The 19,023-nt window shown below is 30.8% G+C and overlaps 1 protein-coding gene across 2 annotated transcripts; it reads right to left on the minus strand.

Moving 5' to 3' along the window:
* Window positions 1–1,118: 1,118 nt before the first annotated feature.
* LOC130453174 (trehalase-like) lies at window positions 1,119–18,567 on the minus strand. Of its 2 annotated transcripts, none has more exons than XM_056792795.1 (7): window positions 18,179–18,567; window positions 15,578–15,701; window positions 13,024–13,315; window positions 9,463–9,756; window positions 7,573–7,892; window positions 3,524–3,884; window positions 1,119–1,554 (listed from the first exon to the last, which is right to left on the minus strand). In XM_056792795.1, the coding sequence occupies exons 3-7, from the start codon at window positions 13,310–13,312 to the stop codon at window positions 1,151–1,153; spliced, it is 1,668 nt and encodes a 555-aa protein (XP_056648773.1). In that variant the 5' UTR covers window positions 13,313–13,315; window positions 15,578–15,701; window positions 18,179–18,567; the 3' UTR covers window positions 1,119–1,150. The 2 variants fall into 2 exon arrangements, with proteins under 2 accessions (XP_056648773.1, XP_056648764.1); XM_056792786.1 differs by having other exon boundaries at window positions 18,308–18,490.
* Window positions 18,568–19,023: the final 456 nt, after the last annotated feature.

The raw sequence follows: 19,023 nt of genomic DNA on the forward strand, positions 1-19,023 counted from the left end.
CAACGCTATTTAAATATGTTTAGGAATATATTGTAACAAAACTAATATACATCATTCAGGATCAGTATAAGGCACACACACCAGGCCTTATACGTGAAATATTATTTGGAAGTGCTAAAATGAGAATATAAAAATTGTTCCGATTCCTACAGTAATATTTGATACTGAAAATTAACCAATGGATAAAGAACAGAAAATATTAACCATCTGCGAAAGGTACCTAAAAAGATAATAGGTGTATTTTAGATAGAAGAAAAAACATGTAACTCAAATTAGAAATTTAAAAAGATAACAGTATCAAGTTCAAGTAATGGACAAAAAGTTGTTTGGTCCAATAATAACTGAACTTGTCCAGTTCTAGTTCGAGACGAACAAAAATGTTTTGAATAATTTTTGTAACATATGGATTCGCGCATATCAACACATATTTTACATCGTGTATCGTGCTTATCAGGTGGTAAAATATTTTTAAGATTAAGATTTTAATCGAGTTGAAAGTGATGGTCCAGTGAAACTATATAAAAACAAAAATGATGATTTTCCTCTTTTCCCTACATGTGGTTAGTTTATGTTAAGTTATGCGTAGTGCATCAAAGTTTGAAATATGATTAGAGCATACTGCTGTAACCTAATGTCAAACATTGGAGAAATTAGGAAAGGAAAAATATGAAGCTATAGGTCTTGTAGTGTTGCAGTGCTAATTATACATACAACTTTCAAGTACGTGCTTTGTACATCCAAAAATATTGAAATTTTATTAATACTAAAAACTTAATATTTATAAATATAAGTTACATGACACTTCATGAAATAAAACTGATTGATTCTTATATATGGTAGCAAAACATTTTATTGATATAATCTCCAATTTTGATAATAGCATAGAGGGCGTTTTTTATTTGAAATGGGGGTTTTATTATAACTAGATATTGTATATTAGATCTTTATTTGAGCGTTATTTATCTACCCATAATATCTATAGATTTCTTAATTCATAATCCTACTTAAATTTTATCCGGCGCATAAGTCCTTCTAAAGCTAATTTTGATTCTCACGTATTAACGATAGTTGTATATACAATTTGTTAACATTTTACACATAGAACAGAAATAAAAATACGAAGTTAGATAAATTTAATTTTACAAAAATATTATGTTTTCAATAATTTATAAAACGTATCTATTAACGAAAGTAATACTCCATTGGTCCACCCAAAGCCAGTCTGTGGGTTATACTCTCCTCCACCTCCAGTAGTCCCTGGTGTAGTAGAATCATACTTTTCATACACTACTTTTGATTTCTCATAACCCAGCATACACGATCCAACAAACCTGGCAGCTAAATCTTTAGCCATATCTGAAGCTGTGGGATCTTCGATATTTTTTAATCCCAAGATGACGATTTCTTGAAGAGGAGGCCATGCGTTTGGAAGATCCCACTGTTCACCTGTTTGTGTTAAAGACGTTGGAATGCCACCTTTGAAATCATCTATTTGATTTTCTTTAAGATATTGCACAACCTTTTTGCCTGTTTCAGATGTCTTATTGAAATCGCCTGAAAAAATAAGTACATTAAGATAAACTAAATGTCTAAAAAAAATTCAAATTAGTAAGTGTTGTGGTGGAAAATAATTTAAAAACACCTTTTTTGTATGTCAAAAAGTGATATGAGAAAAACTATCAAGCATAAAATGTTAATATTAATTTATGTATTCAAATTTATAATACAGTGAAATATTTATATATATAAAAAAAAACAATATAAATTTCTGTCCTTATACTTTTTTAGCTGTCAGATTGGGACTTTGTGTCCTCTTCTACCAGTTTCCAAGCTTCTCTATCCTTAGCAAGACTACAATTTCTCTTTGTTTCGTCTTTACTCTATCTGGTAAATCCATTGTATTCTTGTTCCTCTCGGTTCACTTTCTTTAGTACTCTGTTCTATTGTTTTTCTAGTTATAAAATTTTTTTCATATTTCTATCCATATATTTCTGCACAAGATACTTTCTTACAAAATAAATGTTTATAACAAACTAAATAAATTAAAATCTCTGAGATTCTGCGAGGAAGACACTCCAATTCACCTAAATCGAAAATAACTTGCAATTGCAGCCAAATCAAAAAATGCATAAGACGAGAAATTTGTGAGAGCGAGGATCCCCTCCTTGATGCAATCTCATATACGCTCAGGTCTCATACGTCCAATGTTGTCAATTTTTGTTAGTTCTCCTTACAACTGTATTGAGGTTGCTAGTAAACTAAATGTAAAAATTCTGCTATATCCATTTAGTTTGTAAAGTGTAAATAAATAAGAAAGCAAAATGACCTTTCCTTTCCATGAATTTGAATGGGATAATTCTAGATTTAATTTAGAAATATTTCGTTTTGTATCTGATGATCGATTGAGAAAGCCAAAAGTAATGTAATAATTTAAAACATATGTGAAATTTCAAATTAAATAGATGTCATTGAAGTCAATACAAGCTTTTAATATTGAGATAACTGTTCCATCTTGTATTAAGGTCACTTATATTTGAAACTCTGGTAATGGAAGAAGAATTTCAAATATTGACAAGAGCAGTGGTCAAATTTTCCAATCAAGAATTGAAGATGGCATTTTGTATGTACATTATGATAATACAAACTAATGAAGTTATTTCTTAATGACTTATGAAATGACTACTACAATTTATTAATAGGTTTGTGAGCGATTTTCGTAAAAAAAAGTACCTAAATGATCTTTTCCTCACAACATTCAATTTTTTTCATATCTCTCACAGTTGTATCTCATATGTTTACAACTTTTTAAATAAATAAGACAACCCTCTCCATTATCTGCTTCTGGGTTCTCCAGCCTTTCTGTTACGTTGACAAAATTGGGCATAAGAGCTTCCAGTGGGATTGTAATCATTAGGTTCCTTGAGTCCAGTTTACTTGATATTTATTCAATCGTTTGAGCTGATATATTGATCCGTTTTAATTTTTTGGGCCTGCTTCTCATAATATGCTTATAGTTTTTTTTCAAACTTGAGAAGCTAATCACATTTTATTGAACTTTTAAATTGAGCCTTACATAAAAGTAAAAATTATTATGCTGTGTGTTTGCATTTTACTATAAAGTGTGGATACAAATAAAAATATTGGCAAATTCGTATTTTTCGATTATAATTAATTATTCCAGATGGATTACGTCAATGGAATTTTATAGCAAGTTGTATTCTCTCCCTTTTTTGTTCAATACTTTTTTTATATCTTTTTATGATATTATTAAACATTTTATATTGAGTGATTTTAAATTAATTTCTATCTTTCAATTGACATTTACAACAATTTGAAAAAAAAACGTATAAATATATGGTGAACTAACAATGGTCAAGGCTATCAGTGTGAAAGAGCAAAAAAGATCTCATTTCAGTCTTCAGAACACATGAAAGAGAATTTGCTTTAAATAACATTTTGAATTAAAAATATAATGAAATTTTCAAGTACAATACTGTCATATATTTAATAAAAAAAGCTTTACCTGTCCAAAGAGGAGTTAAATTGCTCGGATAGAACATTTTCCTGTGTTTCCCGGACTTAATATCATAATCATACCAAACACCATCTTCTTCTGAGTATAACAACTTTTGAATACCCATCTGCAGCTTGTCAGCTTTATCACTCCATTCTTGCGACTTGTTTTTATTTTTAAGCAATGAGAAAAAGCGGGAAATTTCCTTAAAGGCTTTACATAGAAAAGAGTTCAAATCGACTGGAATAATTCGAAATGTGTCGGTGTCCGATAGCTCTGAATGCGAGTGATTATAACCATTAAAAAACCATCGCGAGGAAAAATCCCAACCACTCTCAGCAGCACTCTTTATATTTTTATAACATTGTTCCTAGAATTGATTTATTAATATTATAATGTAGGTATAACTTGACACAATTATTATCTACGTATAAAAGGGTTGACCTAATAATATAGTGAATTATTTTATTTGAAACACGATAAAAAATACAACATAAAACTTGTAGTACTGCCCTTGTCTATCAGTGTACTTATTCTAGTAGGAAGCATTTTTGAAAGATTCCTGGGCTGATATTAAGAGTTTTAGCGACCGAAACCTCGCGAATCAAAAGCGAATACTGAAATATCGCGTAATCATGAACAAAGAAAGTTGTTGATCTCTCTTTGACAAGTAAAAGTTCTCTAATTGTAAAACTAACTATAAAACCACCCTTAACAATCTTATTTCCACTTTTAAATCATTTTACCATGTGTAAACATTCTTCAAAGCTACTATATTATTACCATAGATATTTTGTAATCTTATTTTGATAACTATAACAAAACTTAATGAAGCAGACTGGAAAACCGAAACGGTCCAACTTGTCTCAACACATAAAAGTATATCGAATACACTGTTCGCACCACCACTACACCAACAGTCACAATTACACTGTCTGACGCTCGTTTCGGTAACCAAGTTATCGCTTTCAGAGACTGAAGGTAAGGTGTAAAGGAGTTTACCTTCATTCTCGGAAGATGATAACTGGGTTACCGAAACGTGCGTCAGAGAGTTTAATTGGGAGTGTTGGTATAGAGGTGGTGTAAACAGTGTATTCAGTATGAATATCACCAAATGTTCCAGAAATTCCAACTTAACATAAGAGTATGAGACATTACTCGTGGAAATAAGTGTAGCTTAAGTAATTGCTGCTATAAAAAAAGCGCATCTTTGTAATGTTTTTGGTTCGGAGAAAGACATCAAATATCAAATTTTCAACTGTTGATTTTTTTTCTCAAACAGATAAAAAATAAAGAAGATTCTGCAACGAATCGTTTTTAATGATCCATGATTACCTTACTAACATGCTGTATTAAGCCAAACCAATGCAGTCCTTCTCTACAGTACTACTGTAAACAAATCGGCATGGCCGTAAGGAAACTTATAATTTATTGAAGGAAGTATAAGGCACTGAATAATTAGCGCATTGTTGATTGGGTTGATTGCTTTCACGTCAACCGAGATTACGTTCTAGATTATTCCAGACAGGGTCCTCCTTCCACCTCAAAAACGGATGACAAAATCTGTAGAAAACCAAGATGATGTTCTAGATGATTCCTCACATCAAAAACCGATGACAAAATCGATAAAATCTATAATCTGATTCGATATAAACGTCAGTCTGTTGAGAATAGAGGTAATCATTTATAAAAAAAGAGATTAGTGATTTTATTATAGTGTGACATTGATGTCTAAAAAAGAAGAAGACAAGTTTTTGGATCAGAAGTATACTCAAAAAATCTTGGGCATTTAAAAAAATTGGACAGTCGATCTGAAAAATAAATATGGGATATGCACCTACTGGATACCGCTTACGGGATGATAGTAAACAAGATATAATAATAAGAAGAGATGTAGTCTTTGAAAAACCGAAAATTGGATTTAAAACTTTGATTAAAATAATATAGAATTATAAAAATAAAATAGAATCAGATATTGAGATAGATAATAGTGAAGCACAAGAAAATCCAGCATGTAAAGTCAAACAGCAAGAAGTTTAGATACAGCATAATATACGGCGATTAAGAGAAACAGAAAACAAGAGGAGAAACCTGAAAATAACGCAAAATCGCAAGAAAACAAAATAGAATACATTTATGAAAATAGCAACGAAGATTAGAATGTGGAACAAGGTAAACCAGTTACAAAAAAAAAAGGAAGAAAAATAAATAAACCAAAGTATTTTGAGGATTATATTTTATCAATTAAGAGAATTATTCATGGAAACATGCCTTAGAAGAAATAGAATCGAATTAAAAAAATTGAATTGAAGAATTGAAAAAAAGACCTGGGAATATGTGGACAAAGATCGAGCATTAAAAAAATTATGGAAAATAAATGGGCAATCAAAATAAAGGACGAGGAATATACAATTCGGTTTGGTCAAAAGAGGTTGTCAACAATAAAAAGGTATTTAGTCCAGTTGAACAGTGCAACAGCAATATGAAATGAAGAAATTTGAAATAAAGACAGCTTTCTTATATGGTACAATAAATGAAGACATTTACATGCAGATACCTGAAGATTATGAGAGACAAGATGACAAAGTTTGTAAATTCAAGAAATCGTAACATGGACTGAAACAAGTACTTATGTGATGGAACGAACATTTCACAAAGTTCTTATGGAACCTTTATGTGTTGTTCAATAAATTTTTAGATACAAAAAATTCTAGCAAATTTATGTAGACAATGGTTGATAGTGGATGAAAACTGATGAAATAGATGAATTACTGAAAAGATTTAACAGAACAATTTGAATTAAAAATGTTCAACACAACTGAAACTTTCTTGGATATAAGAATAACCAAAGGTGACAATTGGATTAAGCAGAATCAAGAGAACTTCATTGGAAGTGTTCTAGAGGGATTTGAAATGAGGTAGTTGGGAGCCGTTTATACTTATCCAATAAAACAAAACCAGGCATAGCATATGCAGTTTGTAGCAGAAATTTGGAAAATCCAATAAAGTCAGACGTAAATAGTTCTTGGAGCTACAAGGAACAATGGGTATAGAAAGATTACAAAAAAGCAGTACTAGAGGCATACAGGGAGTGATTTTGCTGCGGACAAAACTACAAGAGTAATACAGTATATATTGTTTTTTTAGGCTAGAGGACCAATAAGCTGGTGTTCCAGGAAACAACCCATACTAACATTGAGTTCGGCTGAAACTGAATTCAAAACAGCAGCTGAATGTGATATAGAGCTATTGTTTTTGAAGGTACTATTAGGAGTTTGAGTATTCAAGATTCAAAAGTTATTTTAAATATTGACAATCAAAGTGCTATCAATATATTACGCAGAAAACACACAGTTTAATAAAAAATCTAAACATACTGAAGTTAAATACAGTTAAGTTTATTAAACATAGGAATTTACTAGTTACGTCAGATTTTTCAGTTCATATTCTTTTTTGAATAACAGTTATTTTTTATAAATATTAGGACAAGGTGTTGAGAATAGAGGTAATAGTTTATAAAAAAATGTATTAGATTAGTGATTTGATTATAGTGTGATGTCTAAAAAAGAAGAATACAAATAACCGCCTTTTAGAGTAGAAAAAATAGTGTGTGTTGTATAAAATAAAATATAATCCAAAATAAAATAACATAAAAAAACCAACGCAATATACGTATGAATGTAGGAATTGATGAAGAATCCTGATGACAAATTTTACTCGAAAATTTAAACATGCAAAAACGTATACCTAACATTCTGATATTTTAATATCAAGAGCTCTGTACTGATAATTTGATTTATCCATACTTATAAGAAAGGAAAATAACATCTATGACAATGCCCGTTTTTTTTAGTTATAGTCCTGATACGATTATATTGAATCTGTCAAAGAAAACGCGTCGTGAAGGATTTAATAGATTTCCAAACAATGGAAGGTTTGCAGGGAGCTTTGTAGTGCTTAGAAGGTATATATATATATATATATATATATATATATATATATATATAATAATAGCCCATACCAAGTATAGCACATTGATATTAAAAATTGTATTATACCTTCTGATGGTTCTTTATTGACTGACATGTTAAGATATCTTCATAATAAGATTCCGGTCTCGGAGTTCCACTCTGGCATGCATAGCGTGCCATACGATGATTATTAACTATTATAGTTCTATGTTTCAAGAACCACACTAATTCTTTTTCTAATGTATGGATATTCTTTCGTAACCAATCTATATCTTCTGTAGCGTCAATATAAAGTGATACCATTAGAGACAGTAAAGGTGGTTGCGATCTGTTCAGATAATATACTCTACTTCCATTAGGTACAAAACCATATCTATTTACCAAAGATAGGAAATTATCTAAAATACCTGAAAGCAAACAGATTTTTCTTATTAAAAATAATTGAAATTAATACATTAGGATTGAAGGAAGTAAGATGAAAAGAGAAGTTTAAGGAAGAAATTAAGGAAAAACGCGCCAGTAAATTATTACTGTTCTGGTTTTAAGGTAAAAAGTTAAAAAATTAATATATAGATAAGTATGCTTTCTGTCAATATTAGAACCACTTTTTGAAACTCTTAAGTATGAACATTTTCCACTAAGATCCTACGTCTATTCAATATCTAAATTGCCAAGCATCCTATACTTAATAGTATAACAAGAAAGGAATTATAGTCTTTTCCTACAAGTATGAAGTTTACAGCATGAGCTATAAGCGTATTCCATGCTAGTTATGCACTATACTTTTTCTACGGCTTTAATACATAATAACGAAATGATGTTACAAGCAACATGAACCTCCAACTTATTGTCATTAAAAATTACCATTTAGGTACAATAAAATTATCAATGACACATTGAATAACGAAGAAACGGTATTTTTATTCTTTTTAAAAAGTTTGAAAAAAATATTTAATTATTCTCAATATTGATGGTTAGATCGGTCGCATTCACCGGACGAAACCGTTGTGCAGCTGTTGTACAACCCTTGCGGAATCGTTCGGTGACACATACTCTACAAGTTCAATACGTTCTGGAGCGGACGCCATATTTCGGAGCGCTTTTAATTTGTGCTAGGTAGTGGTGGCAGAAGTAAAATTTGTTAAATCAACTGTGTCGTGTGATGAAACGTCAAGTTGTAACCTTTCTGAGGAGAAAAATTATTGAATTCGTTTATGAAAATAAGAAAAATGAATTGGAACTGCAACAACTATTCTCTATAATTTTGTTTTGAATCACAATGACAATTTTTATATACATATAAAAGTTGGTGAGTGATGAATACACCTCATAATTTCGTGTAAAAGAACTAGATAAAGTACCTCCACATTTACCATTTAATGTAACACGTTAAGTTAAATAAAAGCAACCAAAATTTGTTGTCATTAAAATAAGCAAGTAATTACACAATACTAAATTATTGCAAACAATCATTGATGTAAAGAATCTTATATTATTTTAGTTTTCTCGTTTCTTTTGCTCTCAGCATCAGACGGTTAGATCACCAATGATAATGTGAATTTTATGTGGTTATTGTGAATTTTAATACACATTACACCTTCCTTTAATTCACTGAGCAATGAACTCATTATATGAGTATGAGATACTCACATAACTGAGTGTTATGAGATCACTTGAATATAAATGAAAAGTAGCTTGTAGGTACATCATCGAATAACCTACATTAACGCCATCTATTAAATTCACTGACAATTAGGTAATGCTTTTCGATTAGTGAAGCTTACTACTAGTATATGAACTACTGCGTATCAAATAAAAATGAGAGAAGATACCACAAAATTTTAGATATACAGTTAAAATTGTAGGGGAAGCCAATAGCAATATCAATATTTAAATTACATCATGGTCGTACAAAATATAAGCGTCATAATAAAATATTTTGGTCCATCCGTAATAAATAAAATATTTGAGACTTACCTTTAACAGTTTCATTCATTTCACTTAGCAATAATCCCTTTATAATCCAATACGTGTCCCAATAGTAAATTTCTTTAAATCGGCCTCCGGGTATCATAAAACCATTTGGTAAATAAATTAGAGAATGTTTATCTTGATTTTTGTTTACAGACTCATCTACTTTTCTCGCTAAATCGGGCCATATACTTACTAAAGATTGGGCAAATGCCCTTACTTTTAAATCTTCGATATTCTCCAAAAAACTTGGATTTTTTACAAAATCTGGTGGTATCCAGTCGACCAGCTCTTTACCTTCTACAATTGAAAAAGTACTAACTACTAACTAACTAAAAGTTAAGAATAGAAAACATATTAAAAAGTTCTAATGGTTTTGGTTCTTCACATGAATTCTTTAATTAAATTAATTCTAATTTAAATGAATTGAGTGTTGTTATCAATATAAAATGTTTAAATTAAGTTCAGCTAGATAATGAAAAACAAAAAATACAGTTGGTGTTACCCACAATTATTTTTTCTCAACAATTCCTCGGATCTAGTACTAATTATTGTCAGCATAAATAAGAAAATAATATATAAGTCAAATGAACAAAATACTTTTTGGCAGTTATCTGGTACTATTAAGTAATTAGCAATGCAAAAATTTCCGTAGTAATTTTTTTCACTATATTCTTATAACACACAGCTATATGGACTGTACTTTGTTAAAGAAATTGACAAAACATCTAAAGGACTAATTTCTGAACATGTCAAGATTCGAAGCATCTAAATGGAAAACCACCTAATATGAACGGTTCCGAAATAATTGAATTAAAAAGGTCGCTATAGAAATACAGTATAATTTCACTAATCCGGATCTATTGAAAACCGGAGGGTGCCGGATTATTGGATTATAATGAAAAAGTCATAGGTAATGAATCAAATAAAGCATTTCGTAGTGGGAATAAATGTATATAATGTATTAAATTAACATGTACATATGTATATAATTACATAGTTTTAAAATAATCCTTAATTGAGGTCTGCTTTTGTGTAACTTAAGTAATGTAGTCCTTAAAAACATTTTCTTGCTTGTTGCGAAGAATTATAATATCTTTGTCATATATGCCGTTTTCTTCTGCCCATAATATGCAGGTGTTGAAACAAATCAAAGCATTATCTGGTTTAACTCTTACGGTTGTAGTAGTGGCTCCAATATTTCTTCTTGTACTGCTTCAGATACAATTTTTTCATCTGTCATCATTTGCTCTGCTTCTTCGATTCCTTCAAACCAAGAATTTAAATTTTCTTCACTTGTCTCCAATTATTTTTCTGATAGATTTTGTAACCAATCGGCAATAGGCAGATTAACTTCAGAATCTCATTCATCTGTTTCTGTTACATCATTCATTGTAGGCTATAACTTTTTCCATGAAAATTGGATTAAGTTAGATGAGCAGAACTTCCAAGCATGAGCGAGAGAGAATACAACATCCTTAAGATTCAATCCTTTAAGGCTCTTCGTTATATCACCATCCTGAGATATAATATAGATGAGCAATTTATTTTTAAACAAAGGCTTTACTTTTTGAACAACATTTTGATCCATCCGCTAAAGTAAAGGTGCGTAGTTTGGTGGTAGAAAGATGGTTTGGATATTCCTAGCACTTGATTTTTGGGTGGCCTGGAGCATTGTCAAGTACGAGTAAAGCTTTTATGGGCAAGTTGGATCGTTTCATAAACTTTTTGACTTCTGGGACTGAGTCTTTATAAAACCATTCGCTGAATACTTCTCTCGTGACCCAGCTTCTAATTTGATTCTTGTAGCAGACTGGCAGACAAATGTGCTTGAAAGCTCTGGGATTTTTTGCTTTACCAATCACTAACAAATCCAATTTGTGCGTTCCAATAGCATTTGAACACTGCATGAATGTGATTCTATCTTTACTCACTTTACCACCTGGTGCACTTGCTTCTTTAGAAGATACTGTTTTATTGGGCAAAAATCTCCACAACAGACCACTCTCGTCTGGGTTACAGATTTGGTCAGGAAGAAGACCCAGTTCTTCTACTTTGTTTTTAAAATGCTGGAAAAATGGCTGTACCTCATATTCGTCGCTTGATAATTTCTCGCCCGATATGAAGTGCCGGATTAGTGAGATTATACTGTAATCTTTTCGAATAACACGTTGTTAAGACATGTTTATCAATATCTATTTGATACACATAACATTATATTTTTGCTAGAGGAAAAAATAGTATATATTACTCGGTGCAGAGAGTATGTACGAGGGTTCCTCTGTATATTTTGAGTGGTAAGCACTGACTGTAGTTGAATCGCTTATTCCACATATTTAATAGTGGTATGCACCATTTGTCACCAAAATCTGAATTTTTCAAGAGAATATGTGTGTGTTATGATCTATGATTTCAAGGTCGGTTCAAAAAACAACAAGTCTTGAACGGTTGTAACACGCATTTGCTGATAAAAATTCTCCATGAACAACTATGTTTCGCTAGTAGGTATAATGAATTTAAAAAAAGACGGATATTGCTTGGTCATGAGGCAGTGCTGGTTGACCCTCTTCTTCATTCTGAACGCACTGTTTACACTACCACTACCAACACTCACAATTACACTGTCTGACGCGCGTGGTATTATAAACAGTATGAATATCACCAAACGTTTCCAGAAATTTCAAATGATATTGAACATAGTATCCTTTCTTAAATAGTACCTGATTATTTAACAAGCATATTATTTTATGATATTCTTCTAGTAGAGCCATGTGTTGATTCATGAAGATTCAAATATACAGATTTGCCGCCTGTACTGACCTCTGATAATTTAATACCTTAGCTCACGATTATTCCAATTATACTTTAAATAAATGAAATTTCAATTTCAACAAGATCGTGTGGTTTCTCGCCCTCTCTTATAGACTGATTAGTAGCTTTCTCAAAAACCGATCCACCCATGTGTGATCTCTGATTATCCTTTAATCTAAAGAAATATTTACGTGGCCAACTGACTTTTTTCCAAATTGTTAAGTTGTAAAAGCTTCGGTTACAAAAGTACATTCATTTATATGATGATTGTTTTGAATATGAATAGAATCATTTTTCTTTAAAGATTTATATAGTATCCTAGTAATATAATGTAGGTAATATCAAAATATGTAAATGTTACTAGTTATGAGAATTAATAGACAGTGACAACTGTCAAGAAATAGAATAAAGCTTGTGACAGAACATTGAAAAAACTTAGTTGTAAATCATAGGCAAATCATGTTAATTCTGAACATAAGTAATAATTTTGGATATAAGTTATACTATTTATTAAAATTGATAAAAATTTTAGAGTAATGCCTCGAATTATGGAAAAAGTAAATGGAGAACGAGATGTTGATAGGTAGCTGGCGAAAGAAGGAGGTACGAGTTAATAAAAAGATGTAAATGAACGATTAGCGTAAAACTTTTAGTTTAACATTGTTTATAAAAGTGGATAACAACGGGCCCCTTTGAACCAACCCCGGTTGTTTAATGTTATAAAAATATGGAAAATCAAAATATAACAATACCTACCAATGAAATTATCTTTTACAAATTTAGCAACATCTTCCGAAGTGGGAGTATCATCATGATGAGCCATAAATTTCTTGAAATTTTTTAAAGTTTCTTCCGGACATTGTCTCTGGCCCATATCAACGAAAGATTTGGAATCACTGAAAATTCTAGCAGATTGTACTGTTTCTAAAAGCTTTCCTTGACAATATATTAAACTATCACATGATTGTACAGTTTCTGTATAAACATAATTAAATAATATTGTAGTTGTTAATACCATGTAATACGTCATGTCAAAAGAAGACATCACCTGAAACAAAAAATAAACAGTCACTTTTTATGATACATGTTTGGATAGAAGAGAAGATTCTTTTCTTCACTTTACTCATTGTTTGGTTGAGAGTGGACCACAACACAGTTTTGATTCAAAATTTGAGGTATAGTTCTTCAAATTTCAATTGCAGATTATAAAAACCCTTGCCCACAATTTTGTTTGTTCTACCATAGGCCATAGGACCAGTAGATACTTCATTTTAAAAATTTATTATTTTTATAAATACTTATAAAAATATGTATATCTAGGCAATCCAATCATTGTAAATTGAACGGCCTTATACGTCGTTATTTAGACCAATGCACTTAATTGTAGTCCTACTTGGAAAAAAATCATTATTATACCTCGTTAACTTGATACAACTGAATATTAAACGTAAATAGACGAGTAAAATGCACCTGCCTATAAGGGCGTTTGGTTTAAACAGGGTACCATAAGTGAACGGAGCTCTTTTTGTACCCCATTCGTTTTTTTCTGGAAAACGAAATTTCAAAGCGAAAACCATAAAGGAAAATAAATGCAAATAAAACAAAATAAAAAAACATTTCAATTCCAAAGTATCTTTATAAACAATAATGGTAGTCAGAATCGTCTGAGCTAGAGTCATCATTTGACTGAATTATGAAAGGTTGTAAAGAGGGTGATACCACATACTCATCTTCTTTAATAACATGTTCAACACAGTTTTTCTAAAGCTCTTGGCAGTCCGCTGCTAGAAATTTCTTTATGAGTTCTGGAAACTGATTATATTTTCGTAATTCTGATTTTACGTTTGCCCATATTAACTCTATAGGGTTAAATATGCAATAGTAAATTCTTTGCACAGCTTATCAATATAATAAATTTCCTCGAACTTTAGACCTTTAATAACAGTAAAGCAATTCTTTGTTTGTTGGGCCGTTTTTACGATCGCTGGCAGGAATAGGAATATTATTTGCAGACATAAATGCTAAAATTTGAACTTTGTTTCTACTACTATTTGGTATTTTAAGGAGTTGCCACGAGTGATAGGATGCGGATAACGATTACCAATTGAGGTGGAATATTAGGTAAAAGCTGTTCATTAAACCACTTTTCAAATAACTCTGCTGTTATATCTTCATGGTAATCAGCTGCACAGTTTTTAATTTTTTTTAGCAGATATTAATAAAGCATTAGGCACGAAGCAGTCTTTGTTTCCAGCATACACTCTTATAATGCGTTTCCCTTTAGAACATGGCCCAGTTAAATAGCAATTTTTACCACTGTCAGCCCAGCCGAAATTTACTACATCGTGACTGTCAAACCATGTTTCATCTAGATAAATTATGTGTCTGTTAAAACTTCGGTAGTCTTTTATATAATAATCTTGTTGCCATTGACGATTCTGTTATTGCCATCCGTTTATTCAGTTTTTTGTATTTAAAACCACATGTTGACAATACTTGACCTGTCTTTATTCTAACTACACTGTGCAATTTCATTGTCTTCATTCGCCCATGGTCTAAAGAACGCCATGTTTCTATATATTTCAAGTAATTTATGAATTAAATGAATCTTACCAATCAACACCACTGCTTATCGCAGACTGTCTGGCAGGAGTATTTCGACAGCTTCTGCCAATAGAAATGCATTTATGTTTACGATTCGATGTTTTCATTGGTAAACAGTGGAGATGATGACCACGTGGACTGACGGTTTGTTAGATGTTTACCGAAAATTATACGGGGAGTAAACATTATTTTTCATTTCTTAATTTGGTATGAGTGCCGTGCGTTTTTTGAAATGTTGATTGTTCCTCGCATAATTGTCTTCTGCAATTGATATTGGAAGAACTAGACCATTTCAAACTTGAAACTCTTAATGTACTTTTTGTTCCTAATAATAATTAATTAGAATAAGCACTACTTAGAATATTCTCGTGAAAATGAGTTTTTTGCTCAAATACATAATTTTGAGGAGAATTAAAAATCACAAAGCGCGGTAATTACATTCACTTTTTTCACAGTTTACTCCATATTAAATGATCGACGTCACGTAAATTTTTTTGTTTTAGGTTTTTACCCAGACATTACATCTGTTATAATATGTAACAAAAGTGTAACAAAACTACTTTCTGCCATATTTTTTAAGTCACACCTCCATGGCACTTTCCAATAACAGCAATAAAAATATCAAGATTACAACAAATTTCATCTTAACGTATTTAATGAAATCTTATTACTAATTATGTCTGTCAAGTAAAAAATATGTACTTACCAATGTAGCAATAAATTTAAATGTGTCTGTAATTTTATAATTTGTCCAGATATTCTCTAGGTTCCTCTGGTGACGGCTACCAAGAAAACATGGACAGCAGTTGGTTTTCTAATACATTACAAAACTGAAAAAAAACCAGTTCTATTAATTTCTCTATACTTACTTAAAAAAAAACTATTCAAATCAGCATTAAAATCCCCAAAATACAAAAGTGGATTCGAACAAATATTGTATTTTGGCTAATGCTTAATGTAGATTCATTTGTTACAGATTTTTAAGAATAAACGCTTTAAAATACAAGGAATGCTCGTGATACATAAACGAAATACCAAAGTAAGATGTGTAATTAAAAAACAAGGTTAAATTATAAACTATAAACTGTCGGTCAAATACATTTTCTATAAGTATTATACAGAAAGTGTCGATTGTATTGAGTAGTGACTATTATTAATAAGTATTTCAAATCGAGATTTTTTACATACAAAATAATATATACAGGGTGTCACAAATTGGATATATGACATCCTTAGAGCGTTATTTTCATAGTTTTTGTAAAGTTCTTCCTAACTAAAAAATTTTAGCAAAAAAGTAACAAACCAATAAAAACCATTAATCAAATAATTGTATTCATTTCTATCCAGCAAGTGCTTATGATGTTGTCCTTTTACTGTTTGACAATATACTAGATGAGATCGAAATTGATGTCCGTGTCAGACATACAAGATACTCAATTAATTGAATACAAAATAATTAGGCATATTCTGGACATGTTTGTGCATACAATAATGTAAGGGAATATTGTTTTAGGTGGCCCCGTTGTGATTCCATTTCAAAAATATTAATGCAAATATAAATAAATCCACAGAGCCTCAATTCTACAATTTGTGCTTTAAGTGCAATTTAGAAGCTCATGATACCCATTTTTCTGGTGCTTGATGGGCAAGGAGACAACGCGATTATGTTCGACGCACACTTTGGGACATGCGTTTTAATAATGGCTTCAAAGTAGAAGCCAAAACGTCGAGAATTTTCAAAATTCCAACTCAGTTTATCCCGTTCTTTTGTTCATAATCCTTTTCATTTAAATAAATCACAATTAATTTTCTCCAAAACATCTGACTTAGATAATAATAATAGACATTTTTCATCCTCGAAAACTGTTGATTTATAAACAGTAGAAATACCATATTTTTATTTAATATCCAGAATGCTTGTGTCATGACAAGCCATTTTCAAGTATAATTTTTCTTGAAACTGGTAAAGAACAGAAATTTGATATTAAGCAGTTATATACTTTTCACACCCTATAAAAATAGCCATCGAAATGACAGTGGTGTAGTTTAAGAAGATTCAGTATCAAGGATTACCTTAACATTGGTACGGTGGTGAAGTTGTAGTTCATGAGTGACAAATTTCATTTTGATTCCTTGTGGGGGTAATGTTACCTTGTTCTGAAATCTTCGAATTATTGATTATTGATTAGCACAGCCCCATAGATGAATACTATACGACCAGATGGGTATGAGGGTATTTTTATTAAACATAACCTTCTACGATCGGCTAATACATTTTTTTTATTTTCGAATTTTCAATATGAGCTTTCCAACGAAGCGAAAGTTCAGTATTTTGCTGTATTTGTAAATAGGAATTGTTTTCACTTATCTATAAAGGTACGTGTCCTTGAGCTGTAATGGTAATAGTTGTATACAACTTTTCTGTATTAAGCTATCGATAATTCAAATATAAAGTCATCATGTTAGATTGTGAACAGACCGTAGAAAATACTTCGTAGTTTACGCTAGTTTGAGCGAACGTTCGGAATTTTCCACTAATATCGATTTTTTTGCATTTTAACCTTGATATTGTGTATACTATTATTTGCTAACCTTTGTTTACCAAATATTTCAAGGACACATCGGATAATGGCACCAGTGCTGTTTAGTTTTAGAGAGAGCGGTTAAGAAACTTCAAACGTTTTAGAATTCGAGGAAATCGAAAAATTTACACAGTAGTTTTCGGAACCAAATTGTACATTAACAGTAATATACTCAAAGTTAAAATTCTAAACAATGTTGCAAGTAAAATTCTTATTTATACATATGAGATTCAAATCGGATACTAAGTATTTTAATTAAAATAAAATAGTGTCAGTTAACTTCCGGTGGAAGTTAACGAAATTATCGAAAGGAAGTTTTAAAAAATTCAGATTAAATCTGTATACCTAAAAACCATTAACCCTTCATTTTATCAAAGTTTTTGAAAAATTTCCATTCACATTACTAAAAAGTATGTGTATAATATATGCCCAAATATTTAGAGTAAATATTTAGATAATATAGATTCTTATAAAAACTAAATATTTTATCATTATTCTCCTGACAAAGCGATAAAAAATAAATTCAATGTGGTATAACAAATTATGGTTTAAATTTCTAACGTACAACGAAAATAATTGTTCACATCTCAAACAAAAATATACTCTTCTAGAAGAATCGTTCGATTGATTTTTCAACTATTCATACGCCAACGGTCTGAATCTATACTAGTTACACAATAACGAGTTTTTACATGAAAATCACATGGTTAAAAAAATAGACTTACTAAAAAGATATAACGCAATATTCCAGCAGCTCGTAACAAGCAAAACTGGAGCACTTCACTAAATTAAGTGTTATAATATGCATGGTCCATAGTAAATCTTCTTACGTGAAAGGTACGAAATAACAATACCTGATACAGTATTTACCGACCTCGACAAATTAACAATTTTTCCATTCAAATTTCGTACTGGGAAACGGAGAACATTATGTCCACTATGTAGAAAAGTATTGTGAATCTATTCTCCAGAATAGATTCGCGTGGTGACGACACGCCGACAGATGGTGGCGGCCACTGTAATTATCCAGAAAATGCTCGTATCGACACTCATAGAAATTAGAATGAGCAGAAACGGCACGTGGTTAAATTGGATTAAAAATATGGATAGCAATGATAGGCAACACAATATTCACTAGGATTACAGTCTTTTAGAGGGACCCTCGGGCGGAATCAATTCTACGTAAACTCGATCCAAGGTTACACAAACAGTATCGTATCCAAAATGTAAATAAATAACTTGAGTGTTTCGAAAAACGGGAATAAATCGTACTCGAATTATATTATTAATTGTCATTTCTCAAAGTTATTTTTGGACTAAATTTTTTTTCAAAAAAATTTAACTCATGGAATCTCAAGCTGGTACATATTCATTATCTCACTTTTTTTTCGGTTTGTTGGATTTAAAATTTTATATTGTAATATGAAGCACTTCCAATAGAGAGATTGATCTAAATTTTTTACACAACCCTCTTCTACATAACAATTAGATACGGTAAGATACATAAGAATGATACGGTATAGTATAAGCCAGCTTTTAAAATTTCTCTCTTCCTATCTCATAGTCAAAT

Source organism: Diorhabda sublineata, chromosome 1, assembly GCF_026230105.1.
Source record: "Diorhabda sublineata isolate icDioSubl1.1 chromosome 1, icDioSubl1.1, whole genome shotgun sequence".
In the NCBI taxonomy this organism is placed as follows: Eukaryota; Metazoa; Arthropoda; class Insecta; order Coleoptera; family Chrysomelidae; genus Diorhabda; species Diorhabda sublineata.